This window comes from Mytilus galloprovincialis, chromosome 3, assembly GCF_965363235.1.
Source record: "Mytilus galloprovincialis chromosome 3, xbMytGall1.hap1.1, whole genome shotgun sequence".
In the NCBI taxonomy this organism is placed as follows: Eukaryota; Metazoa; Mollusca; class Bivalvia; order Mytilida; family Mytilidae; genus Mytilus; species Mytilus galloprovincialis.
In genome coordinates this window covers 55,492,078-55,519,282 of record NC_134840.1, presented here as the reverse complement: position 1 = coordinate 55,519,282, position 27,205 = coordinate 55,492,078, and the positions used below count along the sequence as shown (strand labels likewise).

The window sequence follows — 27,205 nt, the reverse complement described above, 5'->3', positions numbered from 1 at the left end:
TTTAAGGGGAGGTAATTATGACAGTAAAGTGTAGATTATTTTACCTGAACACAGCCCATGAGAAAAAAGATTTATGTTTAGCTTTACTTCTTAATGAAAATAAGATGTTTTAAAGCTTTGAAAAGAGCAATGTTTATGTAACCACGTTTACAAAAGAATCAAGTGGACGAATCCAAGAGTCATAATATATCTAATAATTGGTTTGTTTTAAAAGTTTTGACCTTGTTAGCTTGTATGTTTATATAATTTTCACATTTTATTTAATTGCTTCATCTTCTGCATATTGTCCACATTTAATATGGTAAATACCTTTCATGTACGTTATAAATGTTTTATTACAGTTTAACATTTTATTTTCATTGATTTATCAATCAGTAAATAATTTGATATATAATTACAATTTATACAAATAATGAAATATATTATTGTTTAATGGGTTTTGGTACTATTAAGATTGCATTGTGAAGTTACAAATTCCGCTGAAAAAGCATGCATTGTGCAAATTTATATGACGTACGAAAACATATCATCTGACCATAAGCTCTGATGGAGCAGGATTAGTCCAAATAATTATGACGTCTGGCAAGGCTATTCTATTTTTTTTCTGGGACACCTTCCTACGGTTGTAGAAAAAAAATAAAACAGCCTTGCCAGACGTCATAATTATTTGGACTAGAGCAGGATCTACTGTATCCCTTCAAAATTTCATCATGTTCACTGATTTTGGGCTGGGTATATATCAACATACAAAACAATATGATATAATTTAACATTTGCCTTGGCAGGGCACCTATTGCCTAGAAATTACTAGGTTGTAAAATTTTATTTATTCATATAGTGGTAAATAAAAGTGCCGCAATTTGTGATGTGTGCATAATATTTTTGTTAATATCTTTTAATATATTATCAAAGACAATTTAATCCCTTTTTTAATTCACTTTAACTAACTGATTTTAATTATCTTACTTTAGTTTATCTAAACCAAATTCTATGAAACTTATACACAATGCTTATAACTACAAAATACAGATCAAGTATCAATTTTGTTAGCATCACTTTAACACTGTTCTCGAGTTATGCCCTTTACAATTGGACAAGTTGCCAAATTTTTCATTTCCGTTCTCTTATTTTAGTTTGCCTCAACCAAAAGCTATGAAACTTATACTAAATGCTATACCAATTTATAACTTATACACAATGTTTATAACCCCAAAATACAGATCAAGTTAGAATTTTGGGGGAGTCACTTTTATTGTTCAAGAGTTATGCCCCTTTACAAATTGAAAAGTTGCTGAAAATATTGTTTCCATTCTCTAACTTAAGTTTGTCTCAACCATTATGATCTTTGGTGGTGTTGCTTTAACAATTCTAGAGTTAAGCCTAAATAAGCCCATTTACAAATGTCAAAATTGCTGAATTATTCGTTTCTTTTCTCTTTCTTAAGTAAAGTTGACTCAATTAAATGTTATGAGACTTATAAACAATTGTTATCACCACACAACAAAAGTGCAAAGTTGGATAGCTTTACTTTTACTGTTCTTCAGTTATGTGACTTATTTCCCCTTATAATGTTATATGATGTGCAAGCTGGGGCACATTCCCTATTTATTTTTAATTTGATGTGCAGCAGCTTTGGATAAATAGTTCATTTTCAAGCAAATATAAATTGCTCTGTATGGTTTTTTTTATAATTGTGGTAGGCAGTACACTGATCTACAGTTGCTAACTTCTAAGTCATTTGCTTTCTGGTAGAGAGTTGTCTCTTGTCTCATTCATTTTATCATTGGCAATCATACCACATCATCTTATTTTTATACCAAAATTTTTCTCTATTCAAGTGAATTCCCTTATTACTCAACAAAAATTTATGAAATGTTCTCAATACCATTTTACCTGAAGATTTAAAGAACATTACATTATTGACATGTGCCAAAATAGGCCACTAATATAAGGCAACAGGTTAATATAATGAACCTAGATATATAACATTACACTGCACATATATTTTTTTAAGTCTCACTAAGTTAAAGGCAATTCATTGATGGTCTACTGTTATGAATATGGTTTACAAATGAAATCTTACAGTAAATAGTTGAGAATCTAGATATGTAGCTTTTGTTTGAAATTAAATTGTCATTTAAGGAAAAAACTTTTGGGTGAAAGTGTAAACAAGGACATCCAATTGAAAATCTAATTAACTTATTATAGACGATCATAGACGTATCTGATTTGGTATAATAATAAGGAGATATTGTTTGATTGGCAGATTTTTCACCATCTTTCAAAAGCCATGTAGATAGAAATTGTATTTGATATTGTATGAAATGAAGAAGATGAGGTATGTTTGCTATTGAGATAACTATCCACCACAGACCAGGGGATGTATGTAAACAATTATAGGTCACCATACAGCCTTCAAAATTGATCACAACCAAAAATGCACTACAAGCTTTAAAAGGCCCTATACATGATACATGGCATAAACAACTGTGCAAAGACTGTATAACAAGTCAAGGTCATTAAAAACTTCTATCGTCATGGCATAACAAAATGTAAAACAGTTCAAATGAGAAAACCAACATCCTAATGTACAAAACAATAGAAGAAAATTAAATATACACTAGAACACACCCGTGATATCGCGGGTCTGTGACTGAATTAAAGTATATAACTATGCGCAAGCCTTATTTTAGTATTAGTATTGTCATCTGATAAAGTCATGCCGATTATAAGATACACAGTTTTCTCTGTTTCAAATCTTTCTGTTTGAACCCGTCGAACTGGAACTTATCAATTATTGGTAATATTAATTATTTGGAAAACAAAAGGTCCTGGAATGGAGTATTTTTTAATCAACAGCATTGTCCTATATTAGTTATAAATAAAGTTGAGTTCTTTGATTCGCTGTTTTACGTCATGCCTGCTAACAAATTGAAAACTGTACCTATACGCCTTATTTTTAGTCCAGATTTTTAGTATTCGAATTGTTATCTTAGAAAGTCTTACTGATTAAAATACTACAATAGGTAACAATTTGACAATTTATTAGTGTCAACCCTGTGATTATGACCCGTGTATATAGCACATTAATCCCGAATACACTGTTTGTTGGTTCGCCTGTCAGATGCGGAACGTACAGATAAGGTAATAGGTGACAGGTGAATATACTATTGGTATCGGTATCGGACTCGACCCGGAACTTCTTAATTATTGGCAATATTAATTACGTGGAAAACAAAAGGGCCTGGAGTGGTGTAATTTTTAATCTACACCTTTGTACTATATTAGTTATATATAAAGTTGAATTCTTTGATTCGTCGTTTTTACGTGATGACGGCTGACAAATTGGACCTCGTAATTTTAGTATTATAGATGCATGTATCTTTTATCTATCGTTTGATAATTAAAAAATGTTGTATGATCAGTGCTTTTACTTATTATGAGTATAATGATCAGATAAGAGGCCTGTGATACATCCATTGAAATTATATCAATATGAATTATTGTGACTATATGATTGATGTAGGTTTCTTTTTCAGATTGGAGTATTTAACATGAACATATAGTTTATACCAGTAGTCTTCTATAGTTACACTAAAATGTCTTCATTTTCATCTAAAGCTATAACTTATTCCTTTGCCATTGGAGCAATTGGTGGAATGGTAATTATCTTAAAACGGTAAGTCAATTTATAAGCAAATCATGGAAGGAGAAAAAATAAGGGGATAAGTAATGAAGATAACTTTTAAACCTTAATTAGTATTTGGAAATATTCTTAAAGGAGATTTAAAAATACTTATGAGTTTTTCTGATAAAACCATATATGTGTGTGGATATTTTATATACATTTTGGATGATATTCCAAACAGTACTTTTCATGCTTTTGTTTTACTTTATTACTAAATTGTCCACCAAATACTTTCCATAAATTGATCAGTAGAAATTGTATCAGTAACATTATCTTGATTAGAATTACACAAAATTGAACATGCAACAGATGTAGACATAATTGGTCCTGCATAGACGTATAAAGTAAATATAAAAATGCTGTGGCACAAAATTCAATTGTTATTCCATTCTTATGTACAGGAAAGCACATGGGATAACATTTAATGGAGACGAGAGAATTCATGGGAGAACAGTGATAGTAACTGGAGCTAATTGTGGCATTGGTTACCAGACAGCTGGCATGTTAGCAGCTAGGGGTAGGTGCATTACAAGTTATATAGATAATGTATAGTGGATAAGATATTGTCAGTAGATTCATATTTTTGTCCATTATTCTCTATTTTTATGCCCTGGCCACTATCAAAGTGGGCATTCAGGTTTACCCTTGTCCATCTCTCAGTACTTCCCAAAAATGGTTTCCATTCTCTAACTTCAGTTTGACATAACCAAATATAATGAAACTATCACACAATGCCACCAGATAATTTCGAATTAGGTTTGTGTGATTCAAACTTTATGTGTGTTTGGTGGCAATTAGCATTGTGTGATAGTTCATAATATCAGCTCTCCGTTTCAGCACTTTAAATTTACTTTGCCTCAGCCAAATGTTATGAAACCTATATTTAATGCTTATTACCACCAAACACACTTCAAAGAAGAATTTGGCTGGATTTACTTTCAATTTATTATGTTCTCAAGTTATATTCATTAAGAAATAAATAAATAGGTAATTTGCAATTTCCATACTCTAACTTTACTTTGCCTCAGCCAAATGTTATGAAACTTATACACATTGCTACTGAACTCCAAACGGATAAAATTCCAAATTTGGTGGTGTCACTTACAAATTGTTGAGTTATATCCCTTTATAAATTGCAAAACTACTGTATTCATTAACATTGACTTAACTCATGCATATTCACAAGTAGGGCATCTGGCTCCCACGATCACATTCTTTTTTATTTATATTATAGCACCCTCTTCTTTTTTGGCATTCATTTTTCTTTAAATTTGTAAATTATTCTCTATTCTGTATAAATGCCCAACCAGAGATTTCAGACACTCTTGTTACTTTTGATTAATGATGTTTTACAACGCATGAAAGAAGGAGATGAAATTTAACAGATTTTGGTAGAAGTTTTGATTGTACATTATATTATCATTTCCTTCATACAGGTTAGTAAAAAGAAAATGCTAAAGCAGTGATTTTGTAGATCTATTTCAAAGGTTAAATATTAAAATAACAGCTTCATTGTTTCAGCTGAATGTATTTAATATGTATATATTGATGGATGCAGAGTGTGTGTAGATAAGACTGCAACCCTACTACACAAAATGAAAACAGAAAGCATCTTGCCTTTAAAAAAAAAATGTTTAAAATATGACATTAATTCGTGATTATAGCCAAATAATTTTAAGGACTACACTTGGAATAGTATGGGAATGCATATACAGGAAAGCACTTTTAAAATATTAATATGTACAAAATGTAGTTATGAGTGTGTAATAAGTTCAGGAAAGGAAAAAAAAATAAGATTTTTTTTTTATTGTATAGAATATATTAGGAGACTAATAAGGGAAAAGTTATCTTGTAAAGAATGTGTCCTAGTGAAATTTTGTAAAAATATATAGAAGTTATGCACATGACATTTCCACAATTATGCTTTACTGTTTTATGTATATAACTGAAAAATTACAGATTTATATTTTTTTCAGGTGGTAAAGTTATAATGGCATGTAGGGACATGAAAAAATGTGAGGATGCAAAAGAAGAAATAATAAAAAATACTTGGAATAAAAAAGTGTTTTGCAAACATCTCGATTTAGCATCGTTGGATTCTATAAAAGAATTTGCAGAGGATTTTAATAAAAGTAAGTTATAGTATAATAGTGTCATCCAAATACATGTAGCCTGTTTTAATTTGGGAAAAAATGTATGAAGTGTTATTTAGTATTTGTCCATATGTTCAGGTAGTAGATATATTTGAATTAAGACCAGGGTGCACAGATTCCAGTGGCGGATCCAGAACTTTTCCTAAGGGGGGGGCCCGCTGACTGACCTAAGGGGGGGCCCGCTCCAGTCATGTTTCAATGATTCCCTATATAATCAACCAAATTTTTCCCACGAAAGGGGGGGCCAGGGCCCCCTGGATCCGCCAATGGATTCTGTAACAGGGTATCTGGGAGAATGAGAAAGAATTTTAAATTTGACTAAATAAAAGTTTAGGACCTGATTTTTTTCTCAGAAACGGCCAGGAAGGGTTTCTAATGTTCTCTAAGAGAAAAATCACAGAAAACATATTTAGGGATTTAAAGTCTATCTTTCCAATTGAATAATTGCAAAAAATGTATATCCCTCGATGCTTGACAACCTAAGGAACAGGCTTTGTTTATTGGTCCTAATGCCAAATTTAGAGAATCCAAAGCACCTGTACGAAGGTATGTAGATTCTCTTGAATTAGTTCAATACACTAATTTAAGTTCCACTGGAGTTGAGCAATCAATCCATCTAGTTTGATTACAATTTTGTCATAATATCTGGTCGAGTCTCTATACAGATATTTTGACCTTTTCTTTTCTATTTATATTTATAAAATGGCATATTCTAGACTCCCTTTTTTTACCGAGTTTTGCAGTGATGGTTTATTATATGACAATTAATAGGTAATAATTATTGCTATGATATTAGAGTTAAAATATCCATACTTTTTTAGCTTGAACCTGGCCCAAAGGGCCAAGTGAGCTTTTCTCATCACTTGGCGTCCGTCGTCGTTAACTTTTACAAAAATCTTCTCCTCTGAAACTACTGGGCCAAATTTAACCAAACTTGTCCACAATCATCATTGGGGTATATAGTTTAAAAAAATGTGTCCGGTGACCCGGCCAACCAACCAAAAAGGCTGCCATGGCTAAAAGTAGACCATAGGGGTAAAATGCAGTTTTTGGCTTATAACTCAAAAACCAAAGCATTTAGAGCAAATCTGACGGGATAAAATTGTTTATCAGGTCAAGATCTATCTGCCCTGAAATTTTCAGATGAATCAGACAACCTGTTGTTAGGTTGCTGCCCCTGAATTGGTAATTTTAAGGAAATTCTGCTGTTTTTGGTTATTATCATGAATATTATTATAGATAGAGATAAACTGTAAACAGCAATAATGTACAGTAAAGTAAGACATAAAAATAAGTCAACATGACCAAAATGGTCAGTTGACCCCCTAAGGAGTAATTGCCCTTTATAGTCAATTTTTAACAATTTTCATAAAATTTGTAAATTTTCACTAACATTTTCCACTGAAACTACTGGGCCAAGTTCATTATAGATAGAGCTAATTGTAAGCAGCATGAATGTTTAGTAAAGTAAGATCTACAAACACATCACCATCACCAAAACACAATTTTGTCATGGATCCATCTGTGTCCTTTGTTTAATATTCACGTAGACCAAGGTGAGCGCTAGTTTATTGCTGTTATTAGGCATAGTGTGTATACTTTGTGAAAACAAACTCCCTCTTCAATTAACTATAATTAGGAATATTAAAATAACTATGTGTAGACTTTGACATAATATAAAAAAGAAGATGTGGTGTGATTGCCAATGAGACAACTTTTCACATAAGACAAAATGTCACAGAAATTAACAACTATAGGTATGGCCTTCAACAATGAGCAAATCCAATACCGCATAGTCAGCTATAAAAGGCAATTCATTAACAATTCAAACCAGAAAAGTAATGGTGTAATTTATGTACAAAAAATTAACAAAAAATATGTATGTTACACAGAAACAAACGACAACCCCTGAATTAATAAGCATGCCAACTAAAGAATAATAAATATCTCTTGCATATAGTTTGAAAAAAAAGAAAAAATATCTTCGAAACTTTCTGAAATTCAGTCATTAAAATCTGTTCATTAGTTTTTGTTCTTTTTCAGATGAAAGTCGTTTAGATATATTAATAAATAATGCAGGGATAATGAGATGTCCAAAACAAATTACTAAAGATGGTTTTGAAATGCAGTTAGGAGTGAATTATTTAGGTAAGGAAAAGACACTAATACAGTATTTCTTTCAGATCATTTAAATGTCAATATAAAAAAATAAGAAGCGGTATGACTGAGAGACCATTCTCCATCAGAGACCAAGTGTTGTAGAAGTTAACAACTACAGGTCAGTATAGGGCCATATTATTTTACACAATGCATTTTAATAAGGATGTATCTTTTATTTCTTCAAGGGTGATAACTTTTTTCTATGAAGGACTAGAACTTTTTAAAACTACTATAAATTCATTACAACTGTGCTAGTTTTTAGCTTGACGTCTGAGTTTAGATGTTGCTTAACAGTGTCAATAAGTCACAAAACTATTTGATAAAATTTATGTAGCTTTTTGCTTTTTAGCTCACTTGGCCTAAAAGGGCAAGTGAGCTTTTCTCATCACTTGGCAACCGGCGTCGTCCATCGTTGTTAACTTTTACAAAAATGTTCTCCTCTAAAACTACTGGGCCAAATTTAACCTTACTTGGCCACAATCATCATTGGGGTATCTAGTTTAAAAATGTGTGCGGTGACCCCGCAAATCAACCAAGATGGCCACCATGGCTAAAAAAAGAACATATCAGTTGAGGAAGCTGGTGAATCTTTAAAAAGAATGAAAAGCAATAAAACGCCTGGATCAGATGGTTTTTCAAGTGAATTTTTTAAATTTTTCTGGCCTGACTTAAAATTTTTTGTTGTAAGATCCTTGAATGCAGGTTATGATAAAGTGGAACTTTCTGTTACTCAAAAACAGGGGATAATTACATGTCTTCCAAAGGGTAACAAACCTAGACATTTTTTAAAAAACTGGAGCCCTATATCTTTGCTTAATACTGTATATAAAATTGGCTCTGGGGTTATAGCAAGAAGATTTAGAACAGTTTTGACTAAACTTATTGATACTGATCAGACAGGTTTTATGAGTGGAAGATATATTGGGGAAAATCTAAGATTGATCTATGATATCATGGAATATACTGAAGATAATGATATACCAGGCCTTTTATTGTTGATAGATTTTGAAAAAGCCTTTGATTCCATTTCATGGGAATTTCTTTTAAATGAATTGAAATTTTTTAATTTGGCGATTCTATTATAAATTGGGTGAAAGTGCTCTATCAAAACATTAATTCAGCAGTCATTCAGGGAGGAAATCTTTCAGACTTTTTCACTGTTGAACGGGGTTGTAGGCAAGGTGATCCATTATCGCCTTATCTTTCATTCTTTGTGCAGAAATTTTAGCGTTAAAAATAAGAAATAACAAAAATATAAATGGAATCAAAGTTCTTCATGTTGAGCACAAACTCTCGCAGTTTGCTGACGATACATCACTACTTTTAGATGGAAGTGAAGAATCTTTAAATGAGGCATTATTGGAACTAGATTGGTTTGCGAAAATTTCTGGTTTGAATATAAATTTTTCCAAAACTCATGTGATTTGGATTGGAAGTAAAAAGTACAGCACAGAGACACTTTGTACAAATCAAAATCTTACTTGGGGAAGCACATCCTTTAAATTATTGGGTGTTAATTTTGATGTTGATTTAGAAAACATAGTTAAAATCAATTATGATGAAAATATTGTAAAAATAAAAAGACTAGTCAAACAATGGTCTAGACGTAACATTACTGTTATTGGTCGAATTACTGTTGTAAAGACACTTATGTTGCCAATTTTAAATCATTTAATATTGTCACTACCTAATCCAAGTGAAGATATTATTAAACAGATAAATGAACTTATGTATAAGTTTATATGGAACTCACTAGTTCATAGAGTAAAAAAAGATGTAATACAAAAAGATTATTGTGATGGAGGCTTAAAAATGATTAATTTACATGCTTTTATAAATGCTTTGAAATGTACTTGGATAAGAAGAATTTGTAAAAACGATTGTAAATGGCGAAATATATTTTTGTCATATGTTGATAAAGATAGATTCTTTACTTGTGGTAATAGCTATGTAAAGCAACTACAACAAAGTATTAAGAATAAATTTTGGAAAGATATACTGGGTGCTTGGCAAATGGTAATTGAAAAAGAAAGGAATTTGCACGACTGGGAATATTTTCTTTCCAGTCCAATTTGGATGAATAACCTATTCCAAATTGACAACAAACCAGTGTTTTTCAAAGACTGGCATAGTAAGGGTATTATACATGTAAATGATATTGTTGGGGAGAATGGTACCTTTCTTAATTTTTATCAATTTCAGGAGTGTTTTCAGATGGATATAGACATCATGAAATATAATATCATAATTTCTGTGCTAACTAAGACTTCCAAAAAAATTAATAGGGGAGATTATAAATTAGTATCTCCTTTCATACCATCAGTTATAAAGACCATTCTCAAAAGCAAAAAGGGATCTAAAGATATGTATTTGGTGCTAAACAAAAACAACACTGTTCCTACAGGAGTAAAAAGATGGGAAGCAATTTTAGTTTTAGAAAATCAAAACTGGAAAAAGATTTTTCAATTACCATTTGCTATTACAAAAAATACTAAGCTACAATGGCTTCAGTATAGAATTAATCATAAAATTCTGGCAACAAATACGTTTTTAAACAAAATTGGGATAGTGCAAAACCCATATTGTACTTTTTGTAACACTGAACTTGAATCAATTGAACATATACTGTGGGACTGTTATTATGTACAACAATTTATTGAGCAAACTGAAATGTGGTTTCTCCAGAATGGTATTAGTATACCATTTACACAAGATATTTTTTTGTTTGGAAATTTATCACGAATGTACAAAGGTGACCCTCAAAACAATATTTTTCTCTGGATTAAACAATATATTTATAATACACGATATTTTAAAGGAGAATTAAAGGGAAATTCCGCGATTTTTTACTTATCATCTAATTATGTTCATCTTAACATAAAAAACACATTTGCAAAGTTTTAAATTTATATTCCTTCTAATAACGGAGAAAATCAAGTATTTGTAACTTTTTTGGTTGAATTCTCGAGTGGGTCGTGACGTATTAGCCCGATTTATTGAATTCTGGGAAAAAATAAAATCTGTTTAACTCTTATAGCTTATCGACAATATACGTAATTAAAAGCGCACAGCTGACGAATGGTCGAAGTTATTAACCACAATATAAGAATGAACGAAAATGAATATGCATATACCGTTTTGTATTGATTGAATTAAACTCCTATAAAATTATCTCTACATTTTTAGTAAATGTTTTTGAATAAATTTAATTAATTATTGTTGAGATTTTTTTCATAAAATATTTATTGAACATTTTTACTGATATTGAACTGAAAATATTTCAGTTCTATTTACCGTTATTGTTTTGATAATCATTTCAATGCAACTAATGTGTGAGCAGAGTGTGTATATTATTTTGTAAAGGTCACTGTATATTTCTCGGCTTGAGGTCAATTCGTTTACCTTGTAGCTATTTAGCCGCAGGTGTGAGTTCAAGCGTACACAGGTATAAATGTTGTTATTTGGAATGGATAAACAGGTCGGGAACTCTACCATATATGGAAATGCATGAATTAGCATATTTATGTCCTCGCACATGTAACTGTTTATTTACGTGTGACGCAATTTATGTTTACCTGGGTTTTTGACCAATCCATTAAATGAGTAACAATGCATGATGGACTACTACGTGTTTACAATTTACAAAGAACACGTGTTATTTCCTGAAATACGACACATTTTTTCGTGCAATGCGGGATTAACATTTTCGCTCAGTTTTTATTTTATGTATCCATATTTATAGTTCGTGATATAAAGTATTCGTCCCATGCTCAGATTAACGAAGAGTTGTTTCTGTGCGAAGAAACAAGTGTTTGAATTACCCGATATATAGCCATTAATATGTTTGGTGTTTGACACGGAGATCTCAGGTATTCGTCCACCAGACAGTAACGAAACAACAGTGAAAACACAATTACCCATACGACAAACTTACTAGTGTCCGGTTAGCCATCGATTACAGCCGGTGCTAATATTTATGAGGGCAGCAACTTTCGTATAGAAAGTTAAAGAAAAATGTGTGATCCTTGAATTTTGAGTTCGTACAAAAAGGCGAAGACTTAGAGTTTGTCAAATATCTGATGGGGTGTTCACAATTTTTTTCTGATATTGTACCTTCTTTTATGATTAAAAAGTAACTTAAATCGACGATAAGAATGTGTTCATTCGTTTGTTTTTAAGAAACAACAACGTATAATCATCAAGCGGGGCCATTTTAGCCGATAATACGATATGAATTTTTCTCATTGTTGAAGGTATTACGGTTGCATATCATTAGTTTCATCCACTTCATTTGAGGTTAGGTAGATAACTTTGTCCCGTTGGCAATCATATCCCATTTCCTTATTTTTGTATACAAACGTCTTTCAGAAGATTCGGTTTTCAATTATGAAATATTTACCGACGTCTGTAGAACACTAAGTAATATTTCCATAATCAGAATTTGACGGGTACAGAACATGCACAAAGCCTATATCATCTTTCATATTTCATCAAAACTGCACAAGACCTTTTTAAATTCTTGTCTGACAGTGTTAACAAAATCTATAAGTTAAGTTTTTTACATATTTCAGTATTCGGGACTTTCAAACTGTTCTCCTTGTTCTGTAGAAGGTAGTGAAACAAGCAACTGTAGTTTCATTTTGTTTTCATCTTTGCAAAGTTCGGTTTTTTTTTCTAATGGAGATATTGGATTTTTTGATTTTTTTTTAACGGACTCGGACATTTGCCAACCTTAATAAAATGATTGATATGATTGTATGTTCGTTTTTTTTTTGCAGTTTGTCACAAACATGTTTAAATTTTTTTATTTGACAATAAAAATTATTATTATTAATGATGTTATCCATGTCTATGTGCGACAAGGTGGGAACTTTGATATGTTTTGTGAAAATTGCAGCATTCGATCTAAACCTATTGTATTTCTTTTATTTATTGGGCAAATTTCTTCTCCTTGAGTATATAAAATAAGGCCGTTTTTTTTTTTGTTGTTTGGATTGTTTTGCACTTGTGATTCGTGGTCCCTTTATAGCTTACTTTTCAGCATTGAATCTATGATTGCTTACTCTACTAGATTGTGTCTTGGATGGAAACATGTCTCATTTGGCACTTATACCTAATCTTCTTATTTCTATAAACAAAGCACGTTCTAGAAAAACCTAATAGGTAATTTGGATCCTCTAGGATTTAGATAACTGGAGATATTACACATACGTCACGTCAATTATTCAATAGGACAGCAGCCGAACGATAAAAATACCTCTGAGGTATATTTTGGGATAAAATTAGCGACAGACGGACTTTATCGATGGATGAAACTATACAAAATATATAAGCTATTTATCGTCCCCGCTTTTATAACATTTATTTTTAGCATACTGAATATTATGATGTTCTTACTTTTAGTGCAGGTCCTGATAAAAAGTTTACACACCCAGTACAGATGGAAGTGTTTCAGTGCCAGTTTTCGTGTTTTTCGAGGCAGAAATGTTTTGGAATGACTCATACAGGTTTAAAAGAGCTCAAAAAAAAATTCATACTAGACAGTGGTCACTTCATATGAAATATCACTGTTTCACGCCGTGAAATTATTGCACAGGTACAATACAATGCATAACAATGGAAAAAAAACCTGTTCAACTACTTTTACAAGGCGAAAAAGAAAGTCGAAATGTGAAGCCCGTAAACAATATTTTTTTAATCTGAGCATGCAAATTAAAGACTATGTTATATATTTTATAATAAACATATTCGCATAGCAGAAACATTTATTTTGAGAGTCCCAGACACTATATTAGTTGACAGTTTTTCCACTAATTCCACGTGTTTTCAAGTAGTAGTATACTCGTAGTAGCCCACAATGCATTGCAGTTCATTGACCCGATTGGTCAGTTTTTCAAGGCCATATTGGTCTTGTGTTTTGGAAATTACTATGCAAATATATTCTGACGTCAGGAAATCTAGAGTTCTCGACCTGATAAACAGAAAGGATTAGAAAGAGTATGCTGTCACGATGTTAATACACTAAGATTTAATTCACGATGAGAATAAAGATACAATAATTAAATTGTGTAAATTAATTGAAAATAAAATTCAGATTCGTAATTCCGAAAGTGTATAAAAATAAAAGGAAACAATTTTTGATTACTTTCTTAGCGGCAATTGGCGTAAAGATTCAAATATGAAGCAAAAAATAGTAGTTTTAATCTTTTATAAAAACTAAATGCAATATTACCCAATTTGATATACCATTGTACATCTGTTTGATATCATTGACTTTACCGGAATTTCTTAACTTGTATTCAAATCTGGCTGTGTTTAAATGCTAATAAAACTATTGCAATTTTAAAGTTTTTAATTGACAAAAAAATACAACATACAACATGCATGATTTTTTTTTTAGTTTCTTTTTAACATTTTATTCTTACATAATTAAATTCATTTGACAATCATTTACACGAACTTTTTGTGAAAAGAATATCAATTATCTAAGCTAAGGAATTATTTCTTTTGAGGATTTTTGAGGATTTTTTTTTAAATTCTATGATAATATTTGTGCAATGTTGAACATGATAGCCGTCATTAATCCAAATAAGTAATACAGTAGTTGTAATAAAAGTTATATTTTAGTCATGCATAACTGATATTGACGAATTTATAATAGTTCGTCCATACATCGTTGTTCTTGAAACAATCATTATTAGTATACATGTAAGTTTCCTGACGTATAAGAGCCATTGAGGATGAGCTCCAGAGAAATCAGACTAGTGGCGTTTCGTTCGTTTGTTTGTTGGGAAAGGAGAGGAAATGCAACCGCTTGTACAGATAAACGACAGAATTACCATACAAGCATTTATAGTCAACACAATCAGAAAGAGTTCCCATCGTTAGACGGGGAATATGAAGGCTTCCAAGAATGAACAAGTGACATGTCTAACTCTGAACAGTTAGAAAACAGACTATCGACATCGACCGCTTGTTCTTAATATTTGAAACTGTATGCATATATTTTTTATGATATACATAGTGATGAGTTCTTGCGTCTGACAAAAACTAAATTCCTTCATGGTTATATCTTGCCATACGTTTATATTGGTTTGTAAGGTGATTACTCACAATCGTTATTTGAAAATCCTGTTTGTGAGATGTAGATTCATTTCAATACAGAAATTTCGTCTATATATTTCACAAGTGTATAACACGGAGAAGCTCTGAAGGTCCATTACTCCCATTTTGTTTGGGTGTGAACCATCGATGTTTACAGCAATATCACAGAATAAGATGATGATGGTAGAAAGAACTATGGGCGTCATGTGGCAAATATTACATGCATATCGGACAATGAGTTGTCATTCTGTATGAAAAGATTTCCAATACAACCATATTATTGAGAAGGAATGTTTACATGCTATACTCTCGTACTAGTATTACAGGGTTCTTGTGGCGTTCACCTTAGACACACATCTTTTTAACGATGTTTAAAAAAAAAGTCAGAACCAATTTAAAGTCATATTTCCCTATTTTTTAAATATAACTAAAAGTCTTTTATCTGACAAGAATACCCCTATTTAGCGAACAAGTAATTTATTCTTTTTTCTGTTATTGAATACCAAGAAAGAAAATAAATCCCGAAATTAATTTGAAACTTTGATACTCAAAAGTTTCCCAGCAAAATATTCACATTCCCTGGGGATAATTAGTGTTCGTCCAGTGGCATATATAACAATTGTGATGACGAATTACTTCCTTTGTTCGAGAACAATCTTATTGAAATATAAATCTGTGATTTTACTAGGTCCACAGCTTCAATGAACCAAAGCAAAAATTATACATCGACCTGTATTTAAATCAAATTGGTTCTCTTCTTCTTTTGGTATACAATAGTCTATCGACATTCGATGATTACATACTGTTGGCATACGTGGACTAGTCTATTTACAACACTTTTACCCCTATTTATTCAAAATATATGTTTTTTTCTTATGTTCAATGTATACATGTATATATTTTAAATTGCGCTATAGTTCCGTAACTTTCTATCCAGTCGTATAAACGAATCGTCGGCAAGTGCGTACATTTTTTTAAATCAACATTTCTGGTCTGTTCCAATCTGTCCTTCACTATTGACAATGACTATATATTACATTTTCCCAAATTGACCCTTGGAAAAAATATTTAAATAGATTTTAATTTCATCAAATCTTATTTTTTGGGTATTATTTATATGTTTATGAATTATATTCTTTACACCAGAAATGTTATTCATAAACAAGCGTATGAGTTTAGTACTGACAAGTAAGACAGAGTTGTAGATTATACATCTGATAGTTCAAAATGGAAAGTTATAAGTTATCCGCCGTGTACACTGATCAATACCTGCAGAGGTGAAACGATACGTGAACTTGCAAGCCCGACAGGAAATCGCTTGAATACCTGGACGTGTCACCTCACACCCCTCACAATACCTTTGGAAGTAATACCTTTAGCCATGCTGGTGATCAGATGAGGGAAGATCAAAATATATTTGTTTATTACTTTAAAGAATTATGAACAAATTAGATTTTCGAAAACAATTTTCACGGAACACTTATTTATGATTTCAACTTTGACTTTTCACCTAATTCCAATATCAACAGTTTAAAAACAACAGACCATGGTAATTTAAAAAAAGTAAGAATATTTTTCGTATCAAGTTAGTTAGTCGGATAAAACAACCGTACGATTGACAAGATATCGACACGCAATTACGACTACATCGGTTACTGTAGTTTTGTTTCTTTGTGGTTTATAGACATATCGTTTTTATTAATCGGGAAAGAAGACAAAATGGCGGATCGCAGAGAATTGATACTCTAAATTTAAAATCGATGGTGATCGCTTATCTAGCGGAATAAAACTTTAATATCTATGAATTTGAGCATTTTTATACAGAATGAACATAATATCAATTTTTGATTTTTTTGCGAAGTTTCCCTTTAAGTTTAACAGCATTGATTGAAAAAATAAAGCATCATTATATTTTGGAGAAGAAGATATCAATTAAAAATAAATGTTTTGACAAGTTTAATCAAGCTTGGTACATTTACCAAGAGGCTTTACAGGATAATTTGGTGGATTAGCAACTATACAAAATTAGCAGACATCAAACTAAATTTTGGTTTTTTTTATATTTGTTTTTTGTTCTTTTGTTTTTTGTTTTTTTATTTTTTTTTATTTTTCTTAATCATCTTTTAATTCTTTTATATACTTTTTTTTGTATGTCCTTTTAAATAAGATACAATTATAAAATCCCAACAAAATGTTATTTTCAAGTTCTATACATTTTCTGATAGGTTGTATTATATTACATTCATATATATGAGCTTACTGTTTGATAATTGTACTGTTGTATATTATATATGTTGGATAAAAAAATAAAAATAAAAAAAAAAGAAAAAAAAAAAGAACATAGGGGTAAAAGGTAGATTTTGGCTTATAACTCTGAAACCAAAGCAGATCAAATCGGACATGGGGTTAAATTGTTAATCAAGTCAAGATCTGTCTGCCCTGAAATTTTCCGATGAATTTGACAACCGGTTGTTGGGTTGCTGCCCCTGAATTGGTAATTTTCAAGGAAATTTTACCGTTTTTGGTTATTACATTTGTATCTTGAATATTATTATAGATAGAGATACACTGTAAACAGCAATAATGTTCAGCAAAGTAAGATCTACAAATAAGTCAACATGACCAAAATGGTCAGTTGACCCCTTAAGGAGTTATTGCCCTTTACAGTCAATTTTTGTAAATTTAAAAAAAACATTTTCTTCTGTAACTAATAGGCCAAGTTCATTATAGATAGAGATAATTGTAAGTAGCAAGAATGTTCAGTAAAGGAAGATGTACAAACACATCCCCATCACCAAAACACAATTTTGTCATTAATCCATCTGTGTCTTTTGTTTAATATGCACATAGACCAAGGTGAGCGTCACAGGCTCTTAAGAGCCTCTAGTTTGTATTAATAAAAGCCTAGAGACTTGAAAGACACAGTGACAAACACTTCTGAGATGCCTGAATAAGGACAATACTTTTACACATTTAATTTAAAGAGGAAATCATTTGTTAAGAAATGTAACTACTTATGATGTGTAACATGCAAAGTTATTTTTTTATTGCAGATAATCATTTGTTTTGTGACCATTGAATGTGAATCAGAATATATGATTTGTATAACAAAGATATATGATGTAATCTCTATTGTATTACTCTAGATTTGTTTTACTACTGTAACTGTGGATTCATTAATATTCATTGAATAACAATTTCATGGATTTTGTGTGTACAGTTGAACCACAAATCTAAATGTGCAACGAAATTGCAAATTTTCTAAAGACTTTGCCAAAACTATGAAATTACATATCCACGAATATGTGAGTTTTCCTGAAACCATGAAAATTGGTACCTACATAAATAAATGAATCCACAGTATTCACTGTCAAATTTCCATTCTTAAGGGAGGACATTTAAAGTTCAATATAGAATAAAAAACTTAATTCGTTTTTTCACTGATCCCCCTACCCTCCCTCTTAACTTAATTGGGGAAAAAATTGATTGACCAATAAGAATATATATAAAATCAATGTTAATTAAACAAAATTTGCATTTTACATATTTCAGGTCATTTTCTACTCACAAATTTGTTGTTGGACAAATTAAAGAGATGTGCTCCAAGTAGGATTGTAAATATTACAGCTATATCACAGAAAAAAGGAAAAATTAACTTTGAAGATTTAAATAGTGATACAAATTATGATGCTGGAAAAGCTTATGATCAGAGTCAACTTGCAATTATGTTATTTACAAAAGAATTAGCTAAAAGATTGGATGGTAAGTTAAAAAATAACCAGATCTTTTATCAATGCACTTGCCATAGGCGGATTTAGGGGGGGGCCCAGGGGGCCCGGGCCCCCCCTTTTTTGGGAAAAAATTGGTTGCTTATATGGGAATCACTGAAGCGTGACTGGAGCGGGCCCCCTCTTAGGTCAGTCAGTGGGCCCCCACTTATGAAAATTTCTGGATCCGCCACTGCTTGCTTCATACAATAATTTTGGAACTTGATAGTTAATATCTGAAGATGCACTATGAAAACAATGGCCAAAGTTTCTGTGGCTAAGTTAGTTTTTACAATGTTTTTGAAACCCCTCTTTTTTCCCACAATCAATGTATTTTAATGGGGACATATAGTTGGAATCCCCCTTTATCCTGGGTTTAGAACCCCCCTCCCCCTTTTAAAAAGCCCCTGAGTATCCTCCTTTAGTGAAACCAACCAAAATTAAATTGTACAAATATATAGAAAGAAGTATTAAAAATGACCACATCAAATAGACAGGAATTCAACAACTTACAAAAACAGGAAAGACATCAACTGTAACATGGAAGTCACCAACAATAAAAAATGTTTATACCTGGATCAAATCCTGACCACAGAATTGCACTGTTAACAGTACAGTATCACATTTTGTAAATTAACCAAATGTTTGAACAGACAGGTTAAATTTATTGAATTGTTGTTTGAATAAAATCTTGTTTATTTGAAGGTTGGGATCTCAAAGAGGAAATATATTTGTTTCTACTAGGAGGGAAAAAACACAGTTATTTTTGTTGGTATGACGGTAATGCAGTTGAGCACAAGAACTACAAATTTTCTTTCCAATGTTTAGTTTCTTGAATGTTCTTCATATAGCTGAAGTTGAACAAATATCAGTATATTAGTATTCAGTTGTATATAGAATTTGTTGCAAACCCTCATGTATTTCAATATACACTTGCTTTTGTAGATACTGGAGTAACTGTTAATGCTGCATATCCTGGAATCACAAAATCCGATCTAGGACGTCATCTTAGTGTTAACAAATCATATATTTCTAGTTTTTTTATGAAACCGATTAATTATGTGGTGATGAGAACATTAGAAGAAGGTGCAGCTACGCCAGTGTTTTGTGCTATTGGACATGATGTCAGAAATACAACTGGTAAACTTTTCTAGTAAGTAGACTGAAAAATGTTGTGAGAAAACAGATAAATGTGACTTTTATGATTTATTTGGTTATGCTTTAGCAGCCAATTTCTGATAGTTCAAATCTCTTGACGTGAAATCTATAGAAAGATTTCTACATCCAATCTCCATCTAATATGTGATAGCATACCTTTCAGAATTACGTTATTACCTAACGGCTGTGTGCACAATATTTCAATAATTTACTCAAAAGTATTCTTATTTTCCATTTGCAAACATATTTACAAACAATAGATAGTAGGTAAATGCATTTGCAAATCCTAAACCAATACCTGGATTTCAGTGATTTAATTCCATTAATTCCATGACCAGTGTGTATTTCCTTATTCCCTCGTGTTAAATATTAAGTTTATTCGATGTAAAAGTTAAAGGTCAATACACCCTTTGACCTGACATTTTTATGATAAAAATTGAATGTGTCTCTCCTTAGACAAGGGAGGTATAATGGTGTGATACTATCTTTTCTTCTTTCTGGTTATTCTGGTTCTCATATACTACTCTGCCTTGGCTAAAACTTTGACATTGCAGTCTGATATTTGGTATGAAACTATAGCTCCATAAGGCCATGTGTTATATGTCATCATGACCTGCATGTGACCTTGAACTTTAACCTTGATGTTTAAATAATAGATTTATGGGACAATGCATGTATTGAACATAGTGTTTTAATCCTTTTACAGTGACTTTAAATATTAAGAAATGGGTCAAGCACCTCAAGACACTGTGTCATGTACCTTGACCCTTGACCTTATTTGTTCAAAAATTTATTATTTAGATTAACATTGCTTTCAAAGTTGCTTAAAAGTGGCCTGGTGACATTCTTAAACATTAAATTCTGGCATATTAAAAATAGTTCATCATAATTATGTTTTGTTCCTTCATTTCATTGATCATTAAATATCTTGAGAACTATGCAGACAAGAAGGATTATTTTGTTTCATCTGTTTTTTTTTAAATTTTTTACAGTAATATGCAAGAAAAGGAAGTTACAGGAGATGCAAATAATGAAAATATAGCAAAGAGACTATGGTTGACAAGTGAAAAGTGGACCAGATTAACAGACTGAAATATTTATTTTAAGATAATTAATAAATGATCTGTAAACATAAATTATAAAGGCAATGTGTACATACTTGATTGTAGACATAGAAATCAACTTTTAAGAGTTCATCTTTAATATTAGGTACTGGAAATAACAGTTTCTGTTGAGAGTTTCAATATAGTTTTTAACTCTCCTGGCCCATCACTTGTTGTCTGTCGTCGTCCATCACTGTCATCTGTTACCTTTTACAAAAATCTTCTCCTCTGAAACTACTTGGCCAAATAAAACCAAACTTGGTCTAAATCATCCTTGGTATGTTTAGTTTAAAATTGTTATCCCATGACCCCGCCCATCAACCAAGATGGCTTTCATGGCTAAAATAGAACATGGAGAAACAATGCATTGGCTTATATCTCTGAAACTAAAGCATCAAGATCAAATCTGACTTGGGTTAAAAAGGTTCATCAGGTCAAGATCTATCAGATGCATCATACAACCCTGTTGTTCAATTGCTGCCCCTAAATTGGTAATTTTATGGAAATTTTTCAGTTTTTGGTTGTTATCTTGAATGTTAATTATAATAGATAAACTGTTAACAGCAAAATTGTTCAGCAAAGTAAAATAATTCTACAAATAAGTCGACATGGGCCAAATTGCCAATTGACCCCATAAGGAGACATTGCCCTTTAAAGTTAATTTTATACATTTTTTTCGTAAATTTTTGTGATCTTTTTACTAAAGGTAGGACATAGAGGTAATACATTTGTAATAGGGAAATCTGACAAGGCAAAAATTTTCAGAAAGTTGAGCTCTACCAACTGTCCAATTTACATCAAAATTGTCAGATGATTTATTATTGCTCTTAATTATTGCTCTTAATGGGGCTCACGGGTATAAATCCTCTTTTTTTTTAAATATAGGATTTCACTATTTTTTTCTATAAATAAACTTTATCCTATACTTTATGGAAAAATAAAATAAAATATGGGGTCACTGTTCATTTAAGCTCACAATCTGCCTTAAAAAGAAGCATGCATTTTTGTTATCCCCATAATGGTACTTTTTATACGACCGCAAAAATTTTAGTTTTCGCACTCTAACTTAGTAAAAGTGAATAGAAATCTATGAAATTTTAACACAAGGTTTATGACCACTAAAGGAAGGTTTGGATTGATTTTGGGAGTTTTGGTCCCAACATTTTAGGAATTAGGGGCCAAAAAGGGCCCAAATAAGCATTTTCTTGGTTTTCGCACTATAACTTTAGTTTAAGTCAATAGAAATCTATGAAATTTTGAATCAAGTTTTATGACCACAAAAGGAAGGTTGGGATTGATTTAAGCAGTTTTGGTTCCAACAGTTTAGGAATTAGGGGCCAAAAAAGGGCCCAAATAAGCATTATTCTTGGTTTTCGCACCATAACTTTAGTATAAGTAAATAGAAATCTATGAAATTTAAACACAAGGTTTATGACCATAAAAAGGAAGGTTGGCTTTGATTTTGGGAGGTTTTGTCCCAACAGTTTAGGAATAAGGGGCCCAAAGGGTCCAAAATTGAACTTTGTTTGATTTCATCAAAAATTGAATAATTGGGGTTCTTTGATATGCCGAATCTAACTGTGTATGTAGAATTGTAGATTCTTAATTTTTGGTCCCGTTTTCAAATTGGTCTACATTAAGGTCCAAAGGGTCCAAAATTAAACTTAGTTTGATTTTAACAAAAATTGAATCCTTGGGGTTCTTTGATATGCTGAATCTAAAAATGTACTTAGATTTTTTATTATTGGCCCAGTTTTCAAGTTGGTCCAAATCGGGGTCCAAAATTAAACTTTGTTTGATTTCATCAAAAATTGAATAATTGAGGTTCTTTGATATGCCAAATCTAACTGTGAAACCATTAGATAGAGTGAAACTGTTGTTAGCTAACATGTTAAGCACAATCAAATCTACAAGTCCGACAACATGAATCAAATTTATCAACTGGCTCCTTTTAGGAGCTATTGTGCCTGAACTTCAATTTTTACCCTTTTATGGTTGTTTTGCTAAATCAAAGATGGATATAGAGCAACAGTATACAGCAAAAATGTTCAGCACAAAGAAGAGACAAAGAAGAGACAAAAAATACCAAACTCATTCGTCGAAAATAAACTGACAACCCCATTGCATTCACAAAGAAAAAGATAAACAACAGTATACAAAACACAATTTAGAAGATCATAGCAACTTAAGACTGAGCAACACGAACCCTTAACAAATCTGTTGGTGAATACAGGTGCTCCTGAGGGGTTGGCTGATCCTGCTCCACACATGTGACTCATTCAGTCAGAAATAGTCAACTGACTCCTGATAGAAGTTACTTCCCCTGTATTGACATTTATAGTCATTTTTGCATTGATCAATAAATTAGTCTATCTGTAGATGGAGAAACTTAAAAAAAAAAATATAATCTGCAAAACATCAACATAGTCAAATTATCGCACTCATTCACAGGCACTTGTCTCTGAATTTTTTTAATTTTTTTTTTTACCAGTGTTATATTAAAGGGGGTATATAGGTAAGAAATAATTCCGACTAGTGATGTGCACTAGTTATAGGATATAATGCTATATAATATTATTCTTTTTTCTTTTTTTTTCTTTTTTTTTAAACTTTATAAATTGATGAGTATTAACTTTAAACAGTTAGAATAAGAATCTTAGATCCTCATTACAAAACCTACGGAAGTGCCAAAAAGTAAAACCTACAAAGAATCAACCATAAACTGATACTAAAAGAAGAAAATAAAATTGGCATATTTTATACCAAGTGAGTGATTCACAATCATTGGAACCTCTTGTTTGTCATATATTTGCAAGTGCTGTGTTTCTCACATGTATATCATTGTGACAAATTGAATTGACCTTTCCAATAGTTGTGGCCCTTTAGTACATAATGTGCTAAAAAAAAAAGGGGGGGGGGGATGGATTAGGGGGTCACATGCACTTGAGAATTTTTTTCCCCTTAGTAAATCGATATATATATATTATATTATATTAAGGTATATATAAGAACAAAAATTCTGACACGCCTGTGAGTAAGACTATTACAAATCCTTGGTTAAATTAAACAGAGAATTCACCATTAAAAAAATTTAACACAAATGCCTGATTCCAAAATGGGTTTGAAAGCACAACAAAATTAATTCACACAAATTAGTGAAAATGAATTAGATATAACCAGAAGTCCATTAGATAAACTATTAATTTACTTAAGTCTTTTGATATTAGAGTAGGGTGCTCATTTTCGCCATATCTTTCCATGTTATCTTCAGTTTATGTTCAGGTCCTTATGTTTTTGAAGTATACTGATATTTCTATATAGAGATAACTTCAAATGCAAAATATTCTTAGCTTTAAAATGTGTTTGTTTTGAGAAAAATCATTTAAAATGTTGGATTAAAGGGTGTTTGAAATTTCCTGATGTTTTGTCAACGGGGGACACATATTCGCCGTTGTTACACATCTATTTAAAACCAAATAACTGCAGCTTTAAACAATATGTATAAATATATTTCATTATAGATGAATAGCAGACATTTGAAAGGTGTAAAAAAAAACTGAAATTTAGGGCAATCAGTCAAAGAATTACTAAAGAAATACTTCTTGGAAATGGTTTTTTCATTCAGGAAATTGGCTGAAAATCGTTGTCCGTTTTTCGGTCCTTTGCGGTAAGTGCTGAAATTTGGTCTCATTTTCAAAAATTATCATATTTGTTATAAAAATATAATTTACCGGCATATATCTTCAATTTCAACCGTCCTTTGAAGTTTTTACACCTCAAAATCATAAAACGGCGAAATTGTGTCCACGGCGAATATGAGCGCCCCACTCTACAGATTATTTGAATACTAAAAGTTTTAAAAAATAAGAAAAAAGGAGGGTCCATACCACCAGCTCCTGTGCCTAAAAAGTTCAGAACCAATATTACAAAAACATTTCCTAAAAAAATATACACACCAAAAAAAGGGGGTACATATGTAAAAATGATCCGTAAAAAATTTAGCATGTTCGTTTTGGCGTGCCTTTTTGTATTACCCATTATATTTCAAGCGTCTTAAAGATATATTTTGAGCATCAGTGCGCTTATTCGTATGACATTTGACTTTTAATTAGATGCGCATATATGATTAGTTGAAATTTTGACCAATGAAATATCGGCATACAGGTAACGTAGGTACAGCGGGGAAGGAAGAACGGAGATAGAAGGAAAGAAGGTCCTTGGCATTTGCGAGGGATCTCAATTATGTTCTACAAAGTTAGGTTAAAGATATATTCAGAAGAAGAAAAACATTCATATATCCTCTTCATCAAGACGTAGATTTATCCTTTGGTGAGTAACTGACATTATTTGGCGTTTTGATGCCTCGTACTTTCTCAGGGGTCATTGATCTCTTCGAAGAAAGCAAACAAAGTTATTTAACGATTTATACGTTGTAACACTATGAAAATAGACAAAAGGAACGTAAAAACTAAAACAGTTAGTAAACAATCTTTCTGTGTTTTCATTTTAAAACGTTAAACAAGAGTATCGTATAAATCATCAGTGTTGAGATGAAATCGAGGCTCAGCTTTTCCAAGATGGAGATTTTATGGTCCTAATAAATTATTTGGTTGTTTTTAGTTAGTTTTGCCTTATTTGTGACTTATAACACAAGGAGAAAAAGGAAAATGATAAAAAAATTCGTAATTGACTTTTCACTTTCCCTTTGAATCCCATTACTCAGCATTGTATGTATATTTGTGTACTTGGCAACAGGAAGTGGTTCTATAAATAGAATAAAATTTCTGGAAATTTAACTTGGTTGTCTATTTGGAAAATCCCATTTACTCAGAAAGCAGAGCAGAGCTCCAAACTATTTTTTTTTATTATTCCATTACAGTTAAGTTCAAAGTCGGAGGTATTCTCAAAGAATTTATATTTTCAGTCAAAAACTAATTATTTTTAATAGCATCATTTCTTACTGTAATTGAATATTTTTTATTTTCTGTTTTAAAAAAGATGAAAGATTTACCGTAGCAATCGAGAAAAACACTTTGTTAAATGTAAACATGAATAATTTTACATTCATGGTTGTCAATAATTCCCATATTTAACAGTTCAATTAAAAAAAAGGATCTAGGGTTGAAGGGTGCAAGTGCATGGTTATTGTAGAAATAACAAGATAAACAGCTTAGTAGAAATATAACTATTGAGCAGGAAAAGATGACCACATCATATTTTCTATTGTCTGTTTACAATGTTTCATGAACAAAATATCAGTTTTAATATAAAGTGTTTTAATAAATGTAATTATTGTTATTTCAGACTTTAAAAAAATATATAATCAACCATATTCAACATGGGACTGAAAAGAAAATTCGATGAACCTGCAGAAACTGGAATTTTTCAGCGACAGTCAATACTAGATATTTCAATGTTTAAACTGCAATCAAGTCCTGTGAAAAGAGTTGAACCTTCACTTCTTAGATCTGTTCTCATTCTCAACACACTGAAACACATTGAAGTTGAACTTCAAAAAGATGGAGTGCAGTCCAGTTTACCAGACAGTGCTTCTTTTTCACTAGATGACAATTCTGACATTTCAATGGACATTTTACCAGATTTACATGCAACCCATGATCATATATTACAAAATGACACAAATGTGCTAAATACATCGAAAGCAACCACTAGTCCACTACCACCAATAGAAACTTTTGTAGAATTGTCCAATGTTTCTTGTACAGGACCAAATGCATTGAAACCACATGACGATAGAACAAGGTGTGATAAAAGTGACTTTTTCCAATCTCATCAGTTTCATTCAGCATCACCAACAAGAGTGGAAGACATGTTAGCAGATTTAGATTTCTCACAGACAGATTTTGACATATTTTCAACTCTTGCGTCAAGCATGAAATTGACACCTCTTAGTGCTGAAGAAGTTATTCACTCGTTCCCGGTACACTCAAATGTCATCTCAGAAAGTTATGCATCTTTGTTCAATGCCTCTGTAAACAATTCTACATGTAAGAGTGAAGTTCTTCCAGAAGAAATTGAAAATATAATGCAAATTCTTGTAGGGACATGACA

General features: G+C 31.5%; 1 protein-coding gene and 1 long non-coding RNA gene across 2 annotated transcripts; both read left to right on the top strand.

Moving 5' to 3' along the window:
- Positions 1-17: 17 nt before the first annotated feature.
- Positions 18-21,212, top strand: LOC143068362 (retinol dehydrogenase 13-like). The gene is made up of 8 exons (XM_076242355.1): positions 18-200; positions 3,540-3,679; positions 4,090-4,205; positions 5,665-5,820; positions 7,885-7,989; positions 18,658-18,867; positions 19,818-20,025; positions 21,023-21,212. Exons 2-8 carry the CDS (start codon positions 3,600-3,602, stop codon positions 21,120-21,122), a joined length of 975 nt encoding a protein of 324 aa, XP_076098470.1. The 5' UTR covers positions 18-200; positions 3,540-3,599; the 3' UTR covers positions 21,123-21,212.
- A 4,072-nt stretch (positions 21,213-25,284) lies between these two features.
- Positions 25,285-26,642, top strand: LOC143068360 (uncharacterized). Its single transcript, XR_012976159.1, has 2 exons — positions 25,285-25,462; positions 26,438-26,642. It is a non-coding gene; the product is annotated as an uncharacterized LOC143068360 (long non-coding RNA).
- Positions 26,643-27,205: the final 563 nt, after the last annotated feature.